General features: G+C 48.8%; 1 protein-coding gene across 1 annotated transcript in view; it reads right to left on the minus strand.

Moving 5' to 3' along the window:
• The window catches only part of ARHGEF6 (Rac/Cdc42 guanine nucleotide exchange factor 6), a 30,820-nt gene that overhangs the window by 2,100 nt on the left and 5,740 nt on the right, over nt 1-22,980 (minus strand). Inside the window, exons 3-21 of the mRNA XM_042824961.1 lie at nt 21,808-21,892; nt 17,462-17,589; nt 16,868-17,069; nt 14,659-14,729; nt 13,628-13,722; nt 12,532-12,627; nt 11,794-11,916; nt 10,904-11,042; nt 9,873-9,932; nt 7,962-8,108; nt 7,272-7,358; nt 6,447-6,525; nt 6,164-6,297; nt 5,958-6,083; nt 3,719-3,739; nt 2,657-2,750; nt 2,072-2,161; nt 1,267-1,366; nt 411-465 (exon numbers count right to left, since the gene is read on the minus strand). Coding sequence (XP_042680895.1) covers nt 411-465; nt 1,267-1,366; nt 2,072-2,161; nt 2,657-2,750; nt 3,719-3,739; nt 5,958-6,083; nt 6,164-6,297; nt 6,447-6,525; nt 7,272-7,358; nt 7,962-8,108; nt 9,873-9,932; nt 10,904-11,042; nt 11,794-11,916; nt 12,532-12,627; nt 13,628-13,722; nt 14,659-14,729; nt 16,868-17,069; nt 17,462-17,589; nt 21,808-21,892 — 1,932 coding nt within the window. The remainder of the gene's footprint in view (nt 1-410; nt 466-1,266; nt 1,367-2,071; nt 2,162-2,656; nt 2,751-3,718; nt 3,740-5,957; nt 6,084-6,163; nt 6,298-6,446; nt 6,526-7,271; nt 7,359-7,961; nt 8,109-9,872; nt 9,933-10,903; nt 11,043-11,793; nt 11,917-12,531; nt 12,628-13,627; nt 13,723-14,658; nt 14,730-16,867; nt 17,070-17,461; nt 17,590-21,807; nt 21,893-22,980) is intronic.

Below are 22,980 nucleotides of genomic sequence, written 5' to 3' on the forward strand. Positions count from 1 at the left end.
ACACCCATGTGCTCCACAAGCCAAGGTGCCAAGGTGCCAAGGTGCCACGAGCATGTGGCACGTGTGACAAAGTGCCAGGGTCACTGCCCGTCTGGGAGTTGAACCACATGGGCTATTTGGGGTCTGATTTGTTCAAGCAGACCCTCAACACTGGCAGAAGGGCATGGCAGCAGCAGTGTGTCTGCAGCTACACGGTGGGACCAGGTGAGGTTTCTCCCAGACATCGCCAGGCCAACTCAGAGCACAAACAGAATCACACAGAATCACACAGAATCACCCGGGTTGGAAGGGACCTCAAGGATCATGTAGTTCCAACCCCCCTGCCTAGCAGGGCCACCAAACACACACATTCAGATCAGGTTGCCCAGGACCCTGTCCAACCTGGCCTTAAACAGAACCCCTGCAATTACCTGTTTCAGTTCCTTCACTTCGTCTTTCAGTGCATAAACTGTGTCAACAAGGCTCCTGCAAAAAGAAAAAATGCAAGAAAACAGAAATCAAACGAAAACATGAGCGGAAGTGCAGTAAAACAGCAACAGCATTGGGAGCTTGGCGACTGAGGCAATGGTGCTTCCATCTCCTGTTTTCCTCTTTTCTTTGTATTTTCTTTTTCTCCATTACAAGCATTGCATGGCCAAAGGCACTGCTGCCACTGAGGTCACTCAGGAGCAAAAATTCACATCTCTTTTCTCAAAACTTAAAAAAAACCCAACCAACAAACCAAACCAACCCTGCTTTGCTGTCTTGAAGTTATCAACAAGGTCTGCGGTTTGGCTTCCTTGTTTATGCTACTGCAAAAAATAATAACAATGGTTTTTAAACTGAAGTATATCTTGCAGAGCAGCCTCAAATCCTTCAGGCTGTGATGCAAAAAGTAAACCTAGGAAGAATGCACTGCCTGGGTGAGAGGAGGGGGCCAACACCACCACCCCAATACTGAAGCTATGGAGCAGCCTGGGAGCACTCAGGCAGCACTTCGAGGGGCAGCAGCAGACCACAGTGTCTGCAGTTGGAAAAGAAAAACAAACAACAAAGCCACTTGTTTGGTTCTGTCCTCCATGACCCAGTTCACTACACCCAGAGGAGCGCTGGGACTCCATATGTTGGCTCTCAGGACCTGTGCATGGGCTCCCAGAGGGACGCAGCCATCTCTGAGCTGCTGAGAATGCAGCTCTGTACTTAAAAAGGGAGAAAATAGCCACTGGAACAGCCTGGTGCTCTGGGGACAAGGCAGCAGCTTGGCCAGGGGTCTGCAGCCTCACTTACTTTTCCTCCGTGACAGTCTGACCATTGCTCCTCGTTTCCTCAATGATGATTTTCTCCTCCTCGGGAAGAAGGACTTGGGGGATGGAGTCCTTACGGGAGCCTGCATGCAAGAAGTGCTCATCAGGAAGAAAAAGGGAGACTTTTCCTGGAGCTCACAGCAGAGGCTGGGAGGGCAAAGCAGGGGCTGGGTGTGCTGCTGAGCCAGAGCAGCGAGGGACAGCTTCCAGGAGCACTCGGAGCACTCAAAGCTCCATCATTACTTATAAATGAAATGCCTCGGTGAGGGTCAGGAGCTCTCTGAAGAACACAGTCTCCCTTTCACAAACATGCCATTATTTGATAGTTCAGTGATTTAATTTGACATCTTACCAGCAGTGATAAATAGTTTTATTTCCAGAGTTGAAGATGGTAGATAGGTTCTTATGAAGCAGCTCGTTCTTAAATACGCAGCTGATGGAGAGATAATATTCATGCTTCCTTTCTAAAGCTACATGCAACCTGAGATTAGCATCAGGTTTTCAGTGCTGACAGCCACAGGCACTGACTAGGTTGTTTAATTCCTAACAAGTGCTGGTGAAGTAGCTGTGTCTCATCTGCCCTCCTATCTGCTCATTCTCTGTGTTTAGAAGAAAAACAATGGCAACTAAACCACTGAGTAGATGAAGCTCCCTTATCTCAAAGATTGAACACCACACAGTTTCCTAACACGAGTCTCACTGCTCACTGATGTAACAAGCTGTTTTTTCCCAGAGGGTTATCAGTGTCACAGGCAGAAGGAGCATTCAAGAACCTGCTGTGTGCCCACCTGAGCTGAGTGCCTGCTGGAAGCCTGCCCCGGTGCAGTACGCCTCGATCACCTTCAGGATCTGAGCATCTTCCTCCAGTGCAGCAGTACCTGGAACACAGCACAGACATCAGCTGCTGCAAAAGCCAAGCTCTCTGCGTTCATCTCTCCCAGCCTTTGGGCAAGAGAGTGTTGTTTCCTTGACTGACAGCCTTGGGACTTTCCCTAATTCCTTTCTGAGCTCCTTCACATCTTCTGGCCTTTGCAACATCCTGTGACATTGAGCACCATGACTAAATGGTGTGAAGGCACACTTCTCGCTGCCTGGCAGAACTCGGGGCCAGCACAGTGTCTCACTACTTTCAAGCAGCTCCTTGGCTTTGTGGCCACAACGAACCACAGCCATGTGGTCTCATGGTGGGAATCACACACTGAGGGCCATGGTGCTGCCTGGAGCCCCAGCTCAAGGTCTGCACACCCCTGGAGTCCCAGCAGCACAAGAGCTCACTGCTGTGCCGCATCCTGCAAGAAAAGCCCTTCTCAAGGCCCTGTGAAGACTGCTGAGCTCAAACTTCAGAAAAGAAGAGAGAAAGAATCAGCACTTACTTTTCCTAATAACAAACTCTTCATCTGATGCTTTTCTCTCAGTTTTCCTTTTTGGAAGAAACTTCTTCATGGTTTTTGGACTTTTGCTGGAGTCCTACAGGGAAACAGAGCATTGTGTTTAACCAGCACCAAAGGCAGCTCCAGCAGCAGAGCAGCTCGGGCTGAATGCAGCTATTGGCGTTCTGCACAAAGCATTACAGAACTACAAAGCAGACAATGACAGCACTGGGGGAAATGGTGTTCTTTGCTTTTCCCACGTACAGTTCTGTGTCCACCGCTCCCTCTCACAGAGGTGGGAATTCATAGAATCATTCAGGTTGGAAAAGACCACTAAGATCCCCAAGGCCAGCCCCAACCCTCCCCACCATGCCCATCACCACGTCCCTCAGTGCCACATCCCCATGGTTCAGGAGCAACTCCAGGGGCAGTGACCCCATCACCTCGCTGAGTAGAAATGTTTCCTAATTGCACCTGCAGGTCTGGGACAGGACACGCTCCTTTAGCAGATATCCCTCAGCTAACAGCCTTTGGACAAAGAACTCAGCCACATTCACAGCACTTTGGGTTTGCTTATCAGTAATGTGGCCTCTGTCAGAAAACTTTAAAACATTATTTCCTTGACACAATTAGATTTCTAATTAAAAAAATAGCAAATGACATAGCATCTCAAAGCACAGCATTTGCTGGAGAGTACAAATACCCCCCAACATACACAGAGAACAAACAAACACACACACAGTTAGTGTTTGCTATGGCTTCATAAGGAAGGAACACAAGCTCTTTGTCTCCTTCACTGAGTTACACATCTTCCTGATTAGGAATTAGTATATTAATAGGTTACATGCAATTCCAATTTTAAGGAATGATGAGGCATGCCAGGAAGTTTTAGTACCAGGGTCCTAAATCCTTCTTGAGAGATCTCTCAGCATTTGCCAATTGCCACTGACTCTCGTGTTATGTTATGGATACAGCCAGGCAAAACAAGGGTTGCAAGCACAAGAAGCATGAACAGCACCAAGCAGTCTTTGCCACAACAAGCCAAAGAGATGTATCTACCCTTACCTTCAAAATATAAGACATCCTCTACAATGAATATGCAAAGAAAGAGAAGATGAGTGTGAGAGACTGATGATTTTACTGACCGAGTCCTTTAAATCCACAATTCTAAAACACATTTAAATGTTAGTGTTGTGATTAATTCGTCACACCCTCCACACTGCTTCTGCTATCAGCATGCAAAGGAGAATGGCGTCATGCAAAACTGAAAAAGTTACATGGGAAACGCATGGGAAGCGGGCATTAATCCACTCTGAACACATCCAAATAGAGAGCATGCTTCCTGGGTTAATGGGAGGTTTCAGTAGATGTTGCTTGTTTAAGAGAACGGTGCTTAAAACGGGCTGACATCCATAGGACTGGTGCCTGGGGATGAAGGGATGCAGTGCTCTGCCTGACCTATGGCAAAGCCCAGGGCTGTGGCTTCTCAGAGGGCACTGCATGGCTCTCCTGCTGCTCCGACCAGCAGAGGTTACAAATCCCAGTGCTAAAAAAACCCTTCACCTAATGCAACTGACAAAAAAAGAAATGGAAATCACCTGTAAACCTTTCTCAGTTTGCTAACTAACCTGAATCCGGGCACACCGCTTTACCCACAGCACCTGCTCTGTCATTGCAAATGATTACTGGAAACAGAACAGGAAAAATGACCCAATTTCAATGGAAATAACAGCAGTGCTGTGCGGTACGCAAGCAGGTTCTGGGGTTTCCTGAACACAGCTAGGTATGAGGAAATGCACAAGACTGTGCCATCCCATCCTACACCATCAGAAGTCAATTAAAGTAACAATGGATGTCTGAAAATCTCTCATCATTTAATCAAACTCCCCCACGCTCTTCCCTGCAAGAGACACTTGAAATGGTTCTATTTGTTCATTATAGAAGCAAGGAGACTTGTGCTGAGCTGTTAGCATCGCTCATTTTGTGCTGCAGCATAATCTGGGGTCAACAACTGCAATTGCCACTGCAGGGCCATGGGCTGCATGCCCAGGGCTATCACATGGAAGTGGTAGAGAAGCTCTCAGCTATCAGAGGGCTCTGCATCACTGCCTGCAAATGAAGGCTCATGAAGGCTGGGGGTGCTGTGATACCGCTGCTCCCACCCACATCACATTTTTGGGCCTTCCAAGTGCTGCGTGCAGCCCCTCGGGGCTCCCTGCCTCCTGCACCACCCCTCACCTCCTTTACACCGATGGTGTAAAAGAATCCATGGCAGGGAGTGAGTGAGAAATTGCAGAGGAGACTGCAGTACTAACGAAATCACTCAATCTGTGGTTTTGGCCTCTATTATAAATAAATCTCACTCTTGTACTTTCACACAGAAAAACATTCTTCTCTAACTAAAGCCTCTCCCTAGATTTTAGTGCACAGTGAAAGCACAAGGCTGTTTAGTCTACATCAAGGATTTGGAACATGCAAAGCTTAAGGGTGGTTTCCCACCTGTTCATTTGGTTTTGGATTAATTTAATTCCCAAAGTGAAACGCATTGTTTTGTGAATTTTAAGAAATATATCAAAACACATTGAAGCTACCTAAAAATCTCTGCCTGGTACAACAGCCCCACAGCCCTCTGGCTGTTGCCCCTGAGAGCTGGGGAGCTGAGCTGACCATGAGCCCTGTACCCACCCCATTTCTATCCCCCTGGGAGCTCAGGCAGTGATGCTCCCATGCTGCTGTACCCAGAAAGGCCGGTGAGTCAGAACCGGAGTGCTCAGTCAGTAAGAGGAACGTTGCTGTGTTACTGGTGAGTAATCCCAAAAGTTTAACGCAAGGTAGGGAAGGACGGTGCTGCAGTTGCAGTGGGGGGTGAGAATGGGAGCGGGGGTTTATTTTGGGTTTCCCCACGCCGCCTCCTACCCCAGGCTGGGGGTTGTTGTGGGGGATGCTACATATCCCAGTGGGTGATGGGTGTGTGAATAAGGAATCAAACATCATGGCTGCTGCACTGCCCTGCTCTAGCCACCAAAACAAAGATATAAATCATACGAAACACCAGGCCTGTCTCTCCATCCCTCAGTGCAGCTGTGGGCTTGATACCAGGGATGGGGCTGATCCTGCAAACGCACACGCTCATGCTTCACTTGCAGCTCAAAGCCAGCTGCAGCAACCAGCATGCATCACTCATTTGTACAGCATTTTATCTCAGTATCCCTGTTGTCTAAAGGAGCAGCAAAGCTTCTCTGGGGTAAGATGCCTGAATACAAGTGCTATGGAATCATGGTGCTCACCATGCACACAGCATTACCTCTTTGTAACTCAGCGCTGCTGACGGTCGAAGGGGAGGAGCGGGACGGAGGCAGCTCAAGCTCCAGGGTTTGAGGATTTTGGGGGGCTCCAGGGGACCACGGATCTGTCCAGTGGAGCCAAATGTCTGAGAAAATGAATGAGAAAAAGCTCAGCCAGCATTGAGGAACAGTGGGCAGCAGGCAGGCTGGGAGAAGGCTTGCTTACCGAATGGGCGCTCCAGGACTGCGTTTTGGACACGGTGTTGCACGTCCCTTTGGTCAGCCTCTGCAAGTGCTCAAGCCACTCGTGCAAGTCCTGGCTGGTGCTGCAGGACACGGTGATGCGCTCCATCATGTTCCCTACAGTAGTGGGTCAAACAACTGGCTTTAGCTGGGTTAGCATAGGGAGATGCCCAGAACTTGGACAGCACGCAGTACAAGAGCAAAGAGGAGAAGGACTGGCACTGATGGCAGCTGCAGAGGCAGCCAGACAGAGGCCACACACTGACCTGCGATTTCAAACACGTGCTCATTCCCTTCAGCATCTTCCAGCTTTGTCAGTGTCATTCCTGTTAAAGGCAGCCTTCCCTAAGAGAAATAAGCAGGAATCAGTGTCTGCAACTGCCTCCTGTGTGGGCATTGTTCTGCTCCTTTCTGCTGATTCCTTTCTTTGGGAATTGCCATTAGAAACTAATTTGTGAAGGCTTCAGACTGCAGGAAGAGGTGCCTCTGATGTACGGATCTAGATTTCCCTGCACAAGTAGATTAAACCACTGAGCAGAGGCGCCCATGACAGCTGAGTCATCCCCAGCTCACCTGCAACTCTTTCTACTCACCCTTTTTACACAAAAGCCAGGACTACCAACTTCCCCTGGTCCTTCTGAACACCCTCCCTGAGCTTCTGCTTTGCGTGATGCGCTGCCCGTTCACCTCCCTCCCACTGCTGGGTGACATCTCAAAACTCAGCCAAATCCTTCCCAAACCTTCAACGTCTGCCTCATCACCTTCACATATGACTGTGAGATATCGTCCACTGACAGACAGTTTGTATAGGGAAAAACCCCACAGCGAGCTCAGGACACCCAACACACACTAAATGCTTGAGAACAGCATGCAGGACAGGCACGGTGTGGTTTTGTGCTCTCATTTCGCAGCACTCACACTTCCCAAATGCTAACCTGCTGGCAGCACAGAGGTGCTCACAGTGTGTTCTGGCACACGTGGCCCTGCTTCCCAGCCCATTTACATCACAACAGAGATTTGAATTTGATGAAGAGATATCTGATATCCTTTCCACACCTGATGCCTTGCAGCTTCAAATCAAGCGTGCCTACCTGATAGATGAACCCGCTCATCCGCGGGCTTGCAGACAGCATGAGCAAAACATTGGAAAACAACAAGAAATATCGCTCTTCTTTCTCCTGCCAGGACAAGAATGGAGGTTAGGCCAGTCTGAAGCACTTCCCTGCAGCAAACCAAACCTGCATGCAGTCTGAGAAAGACCAACCCCAAACCACTCATTTTAGCTTTTTTTTTTTATAGCATCTTATTTCTGCATTGGCTTTTCTGAGCAAACAGTTCCATCCGCATCCTGCTGATTTTGAAGATATTACTGATTTCCCCTCTCCATCAGAACACCAAGACCTCATGTCCACAGCACTTCACATCCCAAACAGAACTCAGAGACTGGACTCTGCAGGGCTTTGTATAACAGGTCACAGGGAAGCAACCAAGTTGATGCTAACAGGCAGCATCCCACAGAGAAGACAACAAACACACAGTATTAACGGGTCTAACACTATTGGTGGGTGCCTGCTGAAAGCACAGGTGTGACACTTGGGCAGTGGGTTTTGCCTGTTGCAAAATGCATGCAGGACGTGGCAACAGGTGACATTAATACATGCCATAAAGGCACCCTCATCTCTCACTGCTCAGAGTAAGTCATGGGGGAAAAAGAGGGAAAGTCATGCACCGTGTTAATAGAGCACCAGGGCACGATGTGCTCATGCAGGAGATGCACTCACCTCGCTGCTCCCGCTCTGCACCATGACCTGGGACATGTAAATGATGTTTCCCATTGTTTTTATGTCCTCTCCTTCCCAGCGCTGGATGGATTCGGAAAGGATCTGCAGCTCAAGTTGTTTCCTCTTCCTCAGCTCCTGGCACTGTGACTGCAAATCACCATGGAGCACTCTGTTAGCAAAAGGGCCAGCACAACCCCAAACCATCCCAACAAAGATGGTTTCACCCATCAGCCATGCTGGGCTCAGCACTCAGGGGATTGCACTGCACCAAAGGGCTACCAGTTCTACTGCTTTACCACAAAAGGAACCCAGAACGATGACAAAAACCCAGCAAAGGTCAATACTATCACTCATGAAAAATAGTTGCCATCTTGTAGAAGCATTGCTGCTTCAGCTCTACTTCACAAATCTTGTCAAAAATTACACCACGCTGATTTATGGTGTAATGAATACGTTAAAATGTCAAACAAATTGCAAATTGCACTGAGCAAATTTTCTTTCCAAACCAGCCCTACCTCTGAGAGTACAGGGTCACATTTTCCAAACCAAGCGAGCCACACAGCTAAATGTTTCTCATTTTGCTGGTGCTCAGAGAGGTTCGTCCCATTTTGCTGAAGCAGCAAAAAGAGTTATCCCTGCAGTGGTGCACAGCCCCCACAAATCGGATGTGCAGATATTCTCTTATCAGAATCTGCATCAAGAATTTGGCAAAGCATTTCAACAGCGCAGTGGAGCAGCACAAAAGGGAACTTTAGGAGCTGCACAAGGCTGCTGCGATGCTTACAGATGCTCACAAATTCATACAAAGTGCACAGCAGTCCCTCACAGACTAAGCAGAAGCAGCACACAGCAGGGCTCTGCAGTCCCTGCTTTCAGCTCTCTGACCCCAGACACTGTGGGACCACGAGAAGCATCCCTGCCCATCAAACCTCAAACCCAGACCGAACCCCTCTAGTCCTGCCATCATTACATTGCGTTGCTCAGTGCACAATTCAAGTAAAACCATCTATCACTTATGGGCATTTGTCACGTATGGGCATTCCTAAAGATCTATGACACGTTACGATTTCACAGAATCATTCCCCTTCTAGAATAAATGGAACGGGAGTTGAGTTTCTAAGTAAATGTAACATGATCACCCTTTCCTGTTTTCTATGAACTTTCTCCTCCCCATCTTTTATCTGCACTGCTAAGCAATGAAACCTGCATCTGCCATGCTAAGGAAGGAAGTTGGACCACATCTGGAGTGGTTACAGTGAAAGGTATTTAGTGACTACAAAGAAAGAGAGACGATAGCTTTTATAATAACTGAAAAAAGCTTTGCTAGATGAAACCTTTGTGCATGTGGATGGCTTTCACTCCTCTTTTTCGTTTCATTGTACCAAGACTTTGAGGGGAGTAGGTAGCACAGAACACAGAAACAGTACTGGTACGTGCCTGTGACTCATCATTTTGCTGCCATTTGTCCATTCCTCACTGATGGCCACAACACCAGGAGCCACATACACATACATGCGTCTCGGCCAGGGATGCCCATGGGGCACATCTCAACCAACAGCATCAGGTGGCACATGATGAAGGTGCAAAGCAAAAGGAGATGAAAGGGCCCCAGCACTGCCCACACACAGCTCTGCAGCAGCACTCAGAGCTGGAGATCTCTGCTGCTGTGAGCCAGCACACAACTGCTGAAAGACGGGACCAAAGGGGCACACGATGCTTGCAACCTGAAATTAAGAATCTTTATCAACCATCTTTTCCGTCCCAAAAGACCTTTTTTTGTTGTTTTCTTTTCTCTCTCTTTTTTTTTTTTTTTTTTTTTTTTTAAATGAGGAGACAAATGTCAGGCTTGACTCATTCTTCATGAAATGCACCCGTGAAATGGAGTGCTCTATTTTAAGAATCGCCACCTACCACAAGAGACTTGAAGGATGTGATGGCTTTCAGGACGTCTTCATGATCTGCATGCGCCTCCTAGTGAAGGGAGAGAAAAATCCCTGAGCCACGAGCAGCCACAGCCCTGCACCATATGTGCCCCATGGCCCCAGCAAACCCAGAGGCAGCCCAAATCCCCCAGGCACCCCCACAGACTAACTTAATGAACATAAGGCAGAGTAAGAGGAGAGAAAATTGATTCAAACACGTAGGGTGGATTTCTGGTTTCACATTTATAAAGGAAACTTCTATTTGCATTCCACTGCACCATCAAGCATGTGATTTCTCCCATGCAAGGGAATTCCCATCAGGGGTGCAATTCAAGCCCTGGATTTAAGACACATCTTGGGCCAGAGAGGGGGAAGCAGGATGCTGCCTCTTATCTCTGGCTGCTGCTGCATGCTAGTATGCTCCCAGCACCCTGGGCATTCAGAGCCCTACATCGTAAGGTCTTCACCATCTAGATCTCAAGCCAAGCAAATCATAAGCTAACCAGGGTGTGATGGAGCCCCTCTGAGCCCAGGACAAGAGCTGCCCTGAACAGACCTGTCCCACCTCCAGCTGTGCAGGAGAACAGGGAACACTGTGGTACACATCCACGCTGCATACATCCACATTTCTCCCAGGGCATCACAGCTTAAATCCTACTGACTCATGCAATAAAACCTCCACTCCCACAGCTTGGAAGCTAGGAGAAATAAATGACGTCTGTGTCCCCGAATCCACTGTCGACCCCCCCACAGCACCCTGCCAAGAGCACACAGCTCCCTGCCAGGCTCAGCTCTTCCCTGGCAGCTACGTGGGGGACTTTTCTCACCATAGTGCAGGGTCTCCCAGGCACAGATGTGGATTTGAACAATCATGTCTGAAAGTCTGCTGAGGAATTATCTGCTAATTAACACTGGAAGAGGAAAAAGCCAAACCATTTTAAAGCAGCCTATTGGGTCTGCTTTCCTTTTGCCATGGCACCCAGGGGCACGGCCCGCCTGGTGGTCCTGCATCCCACCTACCTCCATGTGCCTCTCCAGTTCCTGCAGAAGCGTCACGTATTTGTCCAGCCTCAGGAAGGGTTTGCTGAGGCTCGTGGTTAAGATGAGAATGCCTGGGTTGGCCGCACCCTGGCTCTCCATGAACTTCTCCAGCTCATCACTATAAATAGAAGCAACAACAAGAAGCAGGGCTGTGTTTTGCTGCCTCGCACGCTCTCCCGATGGCTCCCAGAGCCAGTGCTCTGCTCTGAGCTCTGCTTTCTTAAAGGCAGTCCACCCTGCCCTGCAAGGATACCCTGCAATGAAGTGGGGATGCTGCATGGGGGTGTGGGTGCTCGTGCACAGGGCTTTGCCAGGCTGAACTACGTTGGATTTCAGCAGGTAACTAACTATATTGTGAGCTTCCATTATAGAAAGGGAGGAACCACACAGTATGACCAGGGTCTTGGTTGTGACACTGCTGCAGGGAGGACAGCTGAGCCACATCAGGGATGACACAGCTGCAGCCTTTCAGCTCATGCTCTTTAGCAGAGCTTTACATACTCTCAGATGTCTGCTCAAGAGAAGGAAGGTGTTGTTACTGCAGAGCAGCCAGCCAGCTAAACACCAGCTCAGTCATTAAAGTGGGCAACTTGGGGTGATTTAATGAATATCCTCCCTTTGCAACAATGTGCCTAAAGTATTGTAGCACAGGGGAATATCTTCCCATCTAGGTGAGCACTGCAGCCATGGGTCTGAAGTAGCACCCAGATCCTTTAGACTATAACAAGCACAAGAGATGCTGTGCAAGTGCTGAGAGAGGCAAATGGAAAGCCCAAACCCCTAGCAGTTTTCCCAGCAGTAGGATCCCATGCTGTCTCCTCACCCTGTTGGCAACACCTGGGGCAAAAGCCATGTCCTCCATCACCCACCTGTGCTGCGTGAGGACATTGACAGCAGAAGGGTGGTTCGCACAGTACGTCAGGTACAGGGAGCGGAACTGGGCCATCAGGTTCATAAAGCAGCCTCCCACACGCTGCTGGTTCTCAGGGAGCCTAAGAACACCAACACGCCGTTATTGAGCTTCTTCATCTGCACCCTGCAGCTACGACACGCTCATCTATCTGCCCAGGAGCCACCTGCTGTGTGGGGAGGCTGTTGGTCACTGCACAGCAGGAGCACCCACACCTCTCACTTCGAGGAGGAGGAGGAGGAGAAGGAGGAGGAGGAGGAGGAGGAGGAAGAAGGTACTCAGGTGGGACTGAGGTTCTGTGGTACCACTGAGCACCAGAACTCAGGACACAGGGTGACCCAGCAGATAAGATGCTGCAGCCCACTGCAGCTGGCTCCCAGAGGAAAGCACCACCTCTGAGCATTTGCTCTTTGCTCACCGGCAGCCCCCATCTTCATCCCTTCCAGATCTCATACGCTGCACGTGTCTGCACATTTGGGCTGGTGATGCTTTCACATCAAGTATTCAGCAGACACCTTAACAGTAGAAACGTCAACTTTTTTTCTCCTTCCTACCAAAGCACTACCTGCTGCCTTTCTTCAATCCTGCTATTTTCTATATTTAACAAGTGAGGAGGAGTGTCCATGAATGGGTCTTTCTATTATTTTTAGCTGCAATTTAATAGCTTAACAACCCCAGTGCAGTGGCATAAGCTTACTTTGCAACATCTTCCAAGGCTTGGTTCAGGGTTTGCTGAAATGCACTGATTTCCTCCACGTTTCCCAGCAATGATGCAATGTCCACAGCACTGAGCCTAGAAGAGTCAAATCACCAATCAGCACCAAAGCAGAGCTCTCTGCATAGCCCCATGGTGTCTGCAAGCAGCCCTTCCAAAAAGGACCAAGGATTTGTTTCCCAAGACACATCACAGGGAAACACAAAATCCATGATCCGTGAGCTACAGACCACAGACTCCTAGAGAAGATGTCTGCTGCCAAGGATTACCTTAATTGGATTTTAATCACCTAATCACGTTAATCTTCTCACGTGTTTAGCTGTCTAATAGACACAGACAGATGGGATTTCTTCCAGGGGTGGGGAGGAAGGTGTGTGCGCAGACACAAAGACAGCTTTGTCTTCATGGGCTCATACTGTGGGTCCCCTACATGGGGAGGGTCCAACAGAGCAGCCCTACAAGCAGGGATTGCTTTGTTCCTTAAGGTGGGAATTTTCCTCGCCATAAGCAGCACGTCTGCTTCTGTCACCCTGCTTCTGTCTCTCTCACTTCAGCCACTCGCTGCCTGCAGTTTGGGTAGGCTGAGAGCACGGGGAATTTCCACAGCTGGAGACATCCCAACATGAAGATTTGGGAAAGGAAGGCAAGATGTGGAAGGAGTTTAAGCAGAATGCTTCTTGCTCAGCAGCAGCTCAGGCTCAGCGAGAGGCAACCCCAATCAGAGAAACGCAATGAGGAGATGACTGGGGCTGAGAAGTCACAAGACAAATGACAAGGGAAGAAGCCATGCAAGGCACACCGCCAGGAAGCATGCACACAGCAGCTTGCAGATGGATGGGAGCAGCCAGCCCTCGACCAGACAGAAATGCCCATCTCTAACAGCTGAGCACCTGCACGACCACTGTGGAATGGGAAAGAGCAGAAATTTGTACCAATGTTTTTGTCTTTTCTAGTTCAAAGAGGTGTGAGGCTTTACTAGAAGGGCAGTAACAATCCCTAAACATTCAAAAGCAGGAAAGTAATGAATTGTGGTTGATTTTACAGAGTTCTATCCGTCTCAGATGCCCTTATATCTTACTTATCATAAGACTGGAGGGGTCTTAAGTAAGTTCCCAGAAGTGATTGTAGTTCCTTCGCATAATCTCGTTCTGTTTCCAGAATATTTTGCAACACCTAGGGTGAGAGACAGAGCACTGAGTAGATCTTGGTACTCGGGACCAGTCAAAGGAACACAGGACATCAGCTTCAAAGTGTGGAAAACCACAGAAGTGTATTTTGTGCCCATAAATACATCTAAATTTGTTAACGCAGAACTCAGAATGCTCAGAAAAGCCCTGGGGACCCAACTAATGGATTGTGCATTGCAAACTGGGGGAGGCCTGGACAGCAGGTGTTAAGGGTGGCTCCTTCTTCTCTGGCAAGGCATGAAGACAAATGTGAATTCAGATCTGAGTTTAAGATTTGTCCCTCAAGAGGCTCATGTCTAACCCTGCATGCAGAACTGGCTGCCAAGGTATGCAAACCAATGGTGTGTGTGTGCACCCTGGGACCACCGCTTGCAAGGACACAACAGTGGCCAAAATACGGACAGTCCAGACCAGGGCACAGCTCAATGGCCACTGCAAGGACGAGATCAGCCTTATCCTGATGCTCCACCTCAGCAGCCGCATGCAGCACACCTTGTTCATACAACCGAGTTGGAAGGGACACTTAAAGGCCATTTGCTCCAACTCCCTGCACTGAACAGGGACGCCCACAGCTCCATCAGATGCTCAGAGCCCTGTCCAGCCTGACCTTGGGTGTCTGCAGGGATGGACACCACCACCTCTCTGGTCAACGAGGTCTGACACTGCTCTAAAAGCTGCCACCTCCACTCTGATATCTCAGCTGCCCACTTGAAGTCTCACTTTGTGACATTTTGCAACTTCCATTTGTGGTTTATCGTCTCGACAGCCCCGAATGAAGGAAATGGCAACAGCTGTATTTAAATACAGAGTCTCTTCCTCAATTGTTACAAATTGCTTCAGTGATTTCTAAGGGAAGGAGCCAGTTCAGAAGATTAATAATATGCTAGTTATTAAAATGTATGATCAGCACTTTAAAACTCACCACAGGGTAATAATTCTTTGTCAGCTGAGTGCTTTCAAGTCCTTTTAATGCTTTGGGAGAGAGTGGTTTATCTGTACAGAGAAAAAAAAAATATCAATAAATGATAGAGCACAGCTCGCTCCAGCAGGAAAAGTCACTGCTGCATCATGTCCAGCAAATATGACATCACCCATGTAACACACAGTGATCTGTTTGCTTCATAAAAACAGGGAGCAAAGGGACGGACCCTGCAACTCACAGGGCATTTGAAGCCACCAGCAATCAGTGAGCTGAACCCTGCAGTACAAGAGCTGTGAATGAGGGGAGATTTGAAGAAACAAAGCTCACACAAACCTGGCAGTCAGTTCTTGTCTTGTATTTCTTGTGCATCTGCCAAATGGCTGTGGATGCCACGCATGCATGCACACACACTCACCTCCACACAGATCCCTGCTCTGGTGCTCCTCCCCCAGAAAAGCACATTCCCTACAGCAGACCCACTACCGCAGGCTGCATTTGATCCCCAGAGATGCTGTCCCTGTGCTGAGTCCCTCAGAGGGCCTTTCTCCCCATACACACTCGGGAAAGCAATTACATTCACACCGATAGCAGGAGAGAAGCTGGAACTGATAAATTTAGCTGCTGGGAAACGGCAGCATGACATACTGTCTAATTATTGCCCTTGTAGAATTTCCTGTCACTTCCAGCCAGGAGCTCTGTCCCTGCTTATCTCCACCCAAAGGGCATGCTCAGGACACAGCAGAGTGCAATGCAGACACTGCTGAAAAAAAAGTGACTCTATTTCGAGTGACACGTCTCGCACTTTGGAGGCGAGGACAGCAGCTCCCCAGCTCACAGCAAGGGCTGCCCCTGGCACCAGGGGTTAGCTGGTGCTCCCTGCACCACTGCAGTGTGAGCCTGGAGAGAGCATCCTCAGCTTTGTGCCTGCACCCTGTGAGGATCCCACTGCCACCTGAGATGGGAGGGCAGGGAGGGAAAGGCTTTGTCCACCTTCGTGGAGAATTTGTCCTTTGCCTCCATGAGAAGCTGCTATTTCTCCCTCCCAACCTTCCCCATGGGACTGAGTACTGCTCTCCTTTTATAAAACGCTGCTCTTCTCCACTCACGGACTTAATTAGTGATTCCTGGCTTGTGCCAGATGAGCCCTCAGTCTGCTGCAACGTCCTGCTCCAGCTCAGACATCATCTCCCAGAGGGAAATAGCGGGAGATGAGATATCCTAACAAAGATTGTTTCATTTAGAATGAAATAAAAACTGACCTATTTCTGAACACTCACTCATTAGTTTTGTTCTTCCTTCCTTTGCTTTTTTTTTTTTTTTTTTTTCGCTTGCAAGAGTGGGAGCAACAATACCTAATGGGGGCTGTGCATTTTACAGCCACTCTTCATACCACTCCTGATGCCTCACAACAGGTCTGCATCTCTGGGAAGCCCTCGAGACACAACAAGAAATTAAAGTTGAATTTTGTCAAAAAAACAAATCTGCTGTCACATAGCAGCCTCAGAAGCACAACAGGGTGAAGCTGCCCTGGCTCGCCAGGGGCATGCTGCGTGCCATCCTCACCCCACATCTGGTTAAAATCACATTGCAGAAGATGTTAAGGACACTTGAGACACAGCTCAATAAAGGCAAATGTCATCAGGCGGATCGTTCCCTCACTGTCCCTTTCTCAATATCGCCCGTAGCTTCGCAGCAGAAGATGCATCTGGGGGGAAATGTGCTCTGTGAAATCAGCCATGGCTATGCACAAAAAGAGGGGACCATTCCTTATGGCCATATAGTTATTGTTGCTTTCTTTGCAGAGACCGTGAGCATCAATTCCGCTCCTGCCAAAAATGGCAAGCTCGAAGGCAAATGGAGGCCTGATGGAGGTTTCTAACAAAAAGCCAATTCTGTGCTTCGACACTGGAGTGACCTGAGAGCTTCCGTAACAAGAGGCAAGCAGACCCACACAGCACCTCCAGCCCTGTCCTGCAGCTGTGTGCTGCCAGCAGAGCAACAGAAGGACGCAGGAAAGAGGACGAAGCAGCTCTCAAGTGATGTGAGAGACAGGGCTTTCCCCTCCTCACGCTATTCATACTTCCATTAGCACTGCTGCCTTAAGCACACTGACATCCTTAATAAATAGCAGCAATTTCCCAAAGGCATAAGGATCTACGCTGCATTATACTGCTGTCATTCAATCAGCCCTTGAAAGCAATGTGCTTACCGGTGGATTTGATTTCTCTGACGTAGTTGCTTGGGAACCAGCCTGTTTTTCCATTCAAGGTCCCTTCCCACCAGCCCCCTTCTTCAACCCGGGTGACATAAATAATGTCTCCTTTGTTAACGGAGAGTTCATCCTCATTGGTCTGCTTAAAATTGAACCTGGCCTTTACCACCAGCTGATGGCTGCCATTCTCGGTCATCTCCTAATGAAAGAAACATGGAAAAACATCAGTGGATAGTCCAAAAAAGCAGAATCCAGGACGAGCCATTGTTCTTTGTTGTTACAGCTGTTTTTTTCAGTATTGCACTCCACACCAGCAGAAACATCTTGCTCTTGTGTAAGCACTCCACCAGAGGATCACAAGGTCCCTCCCAAGAATTAATTCAGTCTCACAGTGCAATAGGAAATAGATAAGCATCAGCCTCCTCATTTCCCAAAGAGAAGCCTGCTCTGGGTGCAGAAGACTCTCGGCACCCGGAGCAGCAAAGCCATGATGGAGATCAGGACACACCGTGCTCGAGCTTAGAGGTACCACCCCCATCCCTCTGCCCCCGCAGCCATCACACCCTCAATAGGATATTAAATGAAAGATACCACAGCCTTGGACTGCCTCCTTAGGACCTTTGCTGACTGTGAGGCTGTGCTGTTGGAGTCGGTGTGGGCACCTCCAGCTGCAGAGCTAAGAGCCGATGGATGCGAACATGGCCCTTCGGACGGCTGGTCTGGCAAAGCAAAAACAATGGCTGAGTTTCACCCAACTGACCCCAAATCCTCCACATGGCTGCAAAGCAAAGAGTGAAGCCCACAGAGGAAACAAGGGCAGGGACAGCAGCTGGAGGAGCATCAGTACCTAAAGGGGATGGTTTTTCTGGACTGGGTTAACTCTTCCGTGATGGAAGAAGATGAGCTGCAGTCCAAAGGCACTCCCAATAGGATGAGAAGAAATGGCCTTAGGTTGCTTCAGGGGAGGCTCAGGTTGGGTATTTCTTCTCAGACAGAGTGGTGAGGCACTGGCACAGCTGCCCAGGGAGTGGTGGGGTCACCATGCCTGGAGGTGTTCCACAGCCGTGGGGATGTGGCACTGAAGGATGTGGTGATGGGCATGGTGGGGTGGGCTGGGGTAGGACTGGATGATCTTAAAAGTCTTCTCCAACCTTAACAATTCTATGATTCTACATATTGCCAAGGCCACTCATCCAAATGCAATCTTCCTTTTGAAATTCCTCTTAAATCAGCTGAAAATAGACTAATGCTTAGACCAGTGCTTCTGGGATCCAAGTAAGCACTGCTGAAGGTGTTTCAAAGGTTGGCTCACAAGTGAGTGCCCTCAGGTCACCTCTGCAGCTGCAGCGTGGGCTTCCCCGCAGAGTGGGGAGGAATGTGAGCAGCTGTTCAGCACAATTGGTCTCTATTCAGACAAGTCCTTCTGGGTTCATTATACAGCTGAGAGATTGCTGCTGGTGGAGCACTGCCAGGAGCCACGTGAGAAAGGGATTCGGACTCCTCCGAGGAAGGACAGGAGCATCACCCCCAGCACAAGGAAAGGACCAACCCATCCTACAGTTCTCAGAGCTGCTTCCTTCAGAGCTCAGTGCTCGGCAAATTGGTCTCTGGGCTTGACCCTGACAATGCATGCCAGATATTGGAAATCATGATGCTGCTCTGACACAGATCTATGTTTCACAATCAGCAGTTTGCTTTTATATTGATACCAAGGGTGACCATGAGACTTTTTACCCTCTGGCAAGTTTCTTGGCATCCTGATTAGTGGCCTCAATGCAAAGAGCAGCATCAGCCCTAATCCTGCTCAGATGCTGCACAGAGGTGAAAACAGGGCTCTGCAGGCACTATAATTTCCAGCAGTCCTCTATCACTGCACCTCGTACCACAGTGTAGGAAAACAATCTGATCGGCTCTTCTCTATGTGCCACCCTGCAGAAATGAAGCAACAGGAGATGCTGTCATTGCAGGGAACAGCATGGAGCACTTTGAGGTATCCCTTGTTGCTTTTGTTCAGATTTAAGAATGTATTCCAGAGAAGGTATTTTCCATCTAGCAGCATAGAGCTAGAGTGCCCTTGGGCCATGAAAGAGCAGAGAAGAACAGAATGCTGCCTGCAGGCATCGCTGTGCTGGGGATGTGGGTCCGCTGGATCACGTTTGAAGCTCCTCCTTGAAATGGTTGCAGCAGGAGAAGGTGATCAAGCCACTGAGAGTGCCGGAATCACAACACACAAAATTAAGGCTGTTGTGCTCCTGTTATCCTCCAATCTGAATGTCAACATGGAAAAATCATTCCAAAGGGGAAGTTTGGTGGGAGTTACAGGAACTCAGCCGGGCTTTCGTTCTCCCAAGAGGATTTTTGTTTGAATAGAAAAGATACCTTCTTAGATGGACCTGGAGCAACACAACCTGCAAGCTCTTTGCAGAGGGAACTGCTTTCAGCTTTGTCTTTCTACAGTGCCTTGCACAATAGCTCCAGGTCCACGATTATGACTTCCAGGCGCCGACAGACAACATGCACTGGTCTGTCCAGTCCCTGCTCCAGCAATGGACAACATTCACGTCAAATCAAACATGCCATCAGTGAGTCAGTGTGTTCTCTCTTGCCCTATTCATTACACAACGCCTGATGACCATGCTGTGAATTCCCAGCTCTCCAGACTGCTGCAGCAACACCAGAACCTCTTGGTATGAAAAACCCGCTTTGCAAACACAGGATTTGTCACTGCTGAAGCACCCCAATATTTGAGCAAGAGTGGTTCCAGCTGCTTCCAGACCAGGAGGAGTGGCTTGGCTGCCACTTTGAGATGTTCTTCCCTTCACTCCTTCCAAAAAGAGAGGGCGTAGACCACGAGTCCAGGCTTCTCTGCTTATTCAAGCCATCAGCCACAGTCCCACGGAAATGACTCGGTTACTGTAGATTCCATGCTTCTTTCTCCCTGCCCCTCCCTATCTTCCAAAGCTTTTATAAATATCTGCAGCAACCTAGAAACAAATGTAAAACTGACTTTGACAGTTTGGCAGGGAAGTGTATCATTTATATTGCATCATGACAGCGTCCTATTTTATGCCTGGTCCAGCATGGAACACTGCTGCCATATGCTGCTTCAACTATGGTTAAAATAGCTGGGTTTTCTGCTCACATTCCTACACTATTTTAGGCAGGAGTGCCTTGCCTGCTCCATCACAGCTGCTTTTCCTCCCCTACCCTCTCTTTCAGATAAAAGCATGAAGCTCTGTGTGGCTGTTACTTGACAGACAGCTTCTGAACCCTGAGTTCACACACCACACATGATGCCTGCAGTTACTTGCTCCGTGAGGTCATCAGGATTTGGGCTTCAAGGGGATGGATGCTCAGAAGCACGTTCTTGTGCTGCTTCCCCACCTGTCTCTCGCACAGTGCAGATGCCTTGCAGAAGAGACTGTAGGTGCAGACCTGCTGAGGATGTACCAGTCTGGTCCTGCTGCCCCGGAGCCCCAGCAGTCAGACAAACCCATCCACAGTGGTGGTTTGTAGGACACAGGCTCCTGTTTCTCAGGAATGTGGCCAAGCCACCAAAAAGCAAACTTTTCAGACATGTATTTATTTTACCCTGTACTTTTCCCAAGGGTGCTCTCTGCCTGAGCAGCTAATTATATCACAGGCATTGCGCTTTTTAACATTTAAATAGAGAAAGCATATGCTCCAACAGATGTTTGCTATGAAACCAAGAGGATCCCAGCTCCCCCAGAGCCCCTTGGGGAACACGTGATAGAAACTATTCCATGGCAAAGCCGTGTCCTGAGCTTCACCCAGTGATTGCAAAACCCCATTCGGGGCTGCTAATTAGGGGACTGCTGCGACAACAGGAGTCAGAAAGGAGCAAAGCTGTGCTCCCTCTGCTCCAGCCAAAAAGTTTGTAAAGAAGGCAATGGAGAAACCTTCCTGTGAAAGGAAAATGCTGCTCTGGGTTTTGAATTTTTCTACTCTTAATCACCTAATATGTGCCATCCAGCAGGGAAATTGAGCTCTCACACTGCTGCTGTTGGTTTTGGTGGTGTGCAGGACTCCTTGTGCTTGTATGTGTGTGTTTGTAGGTAGATTGCTCCAAAAGTAATGCCTCTTATTTAGTTCCATGGAAATGACAACAGATACGGAGTGCACAATAACACTGATAGATGGAATTTTCAGCTACAAAACATCCCACCAACATCCACCTCTGAGGTCATGGGCCAACGTAAGAGATGAAGCACTACTTTCGGAGCAGCCCTCATACGATGAGGGCAAGAGGCAGATGCTATTCCCAGCTTAGTGCAGTCCCTCAGCCCCTGACCATTGGGACAGTACAGCTCAGCTGAACACTGGGGATGGAAAAAGGAGGAGGCGACTCGCTTCGCTTTGCTCCAGCAGCAGCTCTGCACTGAGAGAGACAGGAGAAGTCGTCAGCAGCAACTGTCAGCGCTTGGCTCCCCATTGTGGGATCCACAAAGCACGGAGAGGAACATCAATACAATCGAGTGAGCATCTGGCAGTGATGTTTGTTTTGACATTCAGTAAAGATATTCTGCAGACGGATCTGTTTTTCTGTTCGGCTCTCAAGCACGCTGTCTGAAACCTGACATTTGCATTCGGGAGGTATGCGCTCATTTACATCGAGGCTCCTTTACACTGACCTACTTTGAGGTCCCTTAATGCTATCAGAACTGAGTAGAGGTTCCTGGCTGTGAAGCGATAATCTCGCTCTGCAAAGTGCACCCAGCAGCTCTGAATGCACCACCCTTAGAGCCCGAGCTGGTGGCAAAGTGAAGCACTGACCCACCAGCATCAGGCACAGTTCTCCAAGCCTCCACAATCAGCACTAACTGTGAGCTATCAAAAAAATAACCCCTCCTCTCTCCCTCCCAGCAGACATATAGACAGCACTTGAAAAGACAATAGAAAACATGATTTTTCCTTACCTTCAGTAGCTTTATTTACAGCTGTCAACGTACTCAGGACCTTGGAGAACTGTTCTCCGCTGTACAAATCATGCGGCTCAAACAGCTGCGAGAGGAGAACGTGGTCAGTTCAGCACAAAACATCTCCCTCTCGCCTCCAAGCCTCCCACGTCGTTGTGATGAGCAATCAGCTGTGTGCCTGCAGGGGTAGGGCTCTATGTTTCCCACGGGGCGGTGCATTGCTGGGGTTGGGGGCATGCATTGGCACCACGGGACCGACCTGGGCTGCTGCAGAGAGCGGATCCTCTGGGATAGCTGCAAAGGTTTCTGCCGCCTTGAAGGCAGGAGAGATTATGCTGCTATTTTTGTTGTCTAAAGCGAAAGAGATTGAGGCTGTACTTATATGTACACACACACATATACACACATTTTTCCCAGCAGAAGAAACAAGCAGAGAATTTTCTGCTCTTGCAACATGGTAGGTATAATGCTATGGCAATACAGCGTAGGTAAGGTGTTTACAGTTTTTTAATGGGAAGCCAGAAAACATCACGTGCAAAACTCTGAAGGATTTTGTGCTGCTCAGGCTCGATGGCAATACAGAAACAACAAATTAGCAACGGCTGTTAGTGAGAAACTGAACCTTAGAAATCACTGCATCACAAAGAATTGCAGCTCCCAAAGCACTACCGTCCCCTCCAGCACGTGAGAACTGCCCTCCATTCAGACAAACCACACCAAGCTTCTTCATAACAAAGCAGAGCTCAGTGACACAGAGGACCACCATGTGCCAACCCCAAGCCCACAGTGTCCCACAGATAGAGACCTCAGATCTGCAAATCCTACAGATACAAAAGGTGATTCTCAAGCTCTCTTGCCAAACACAATGTACAAATACTTCCAAAGCACTGCAGAGTATACTGTTTAACAAGCACAAGAGTATTAACTGTCTTTAGGGCAGCACTGCCTTTAGAAGGGCCCTTCTCTGCACTCCTGGCCCATCAATGTGTTCTGAGGGGACAGGATTGGCCTTTCTGAGCCCAGGATGGGGATGCTCACCGCGTGGCTTTCCCTTTCCATCCGCGCAGCAGCGCAGTCCAATCCAAGCAGCACAAAGGCTGCTCTTTATGGAGAGTATTTTTAAAAACTGACTCAGTCACTTGATACCGAGAGGCTTTGACCGAGAGCAATTCA

Source organism: Centrocercus urophasianus, unplaced genomic scaffold, assembly GCF_019232065.1.
Source record: "Centrocercus urophasianus isolate 14NV4802_14NV808 unplaced genomic scaffold, USGS_Curo_1.0 seq_24, whole genome shotgun sequence".
NCBI lineage: Eukaryota > Metazoa > Chordata > Aves > Galliformes > Phasianidae > Centrocercus > Centrocercus urophasianus.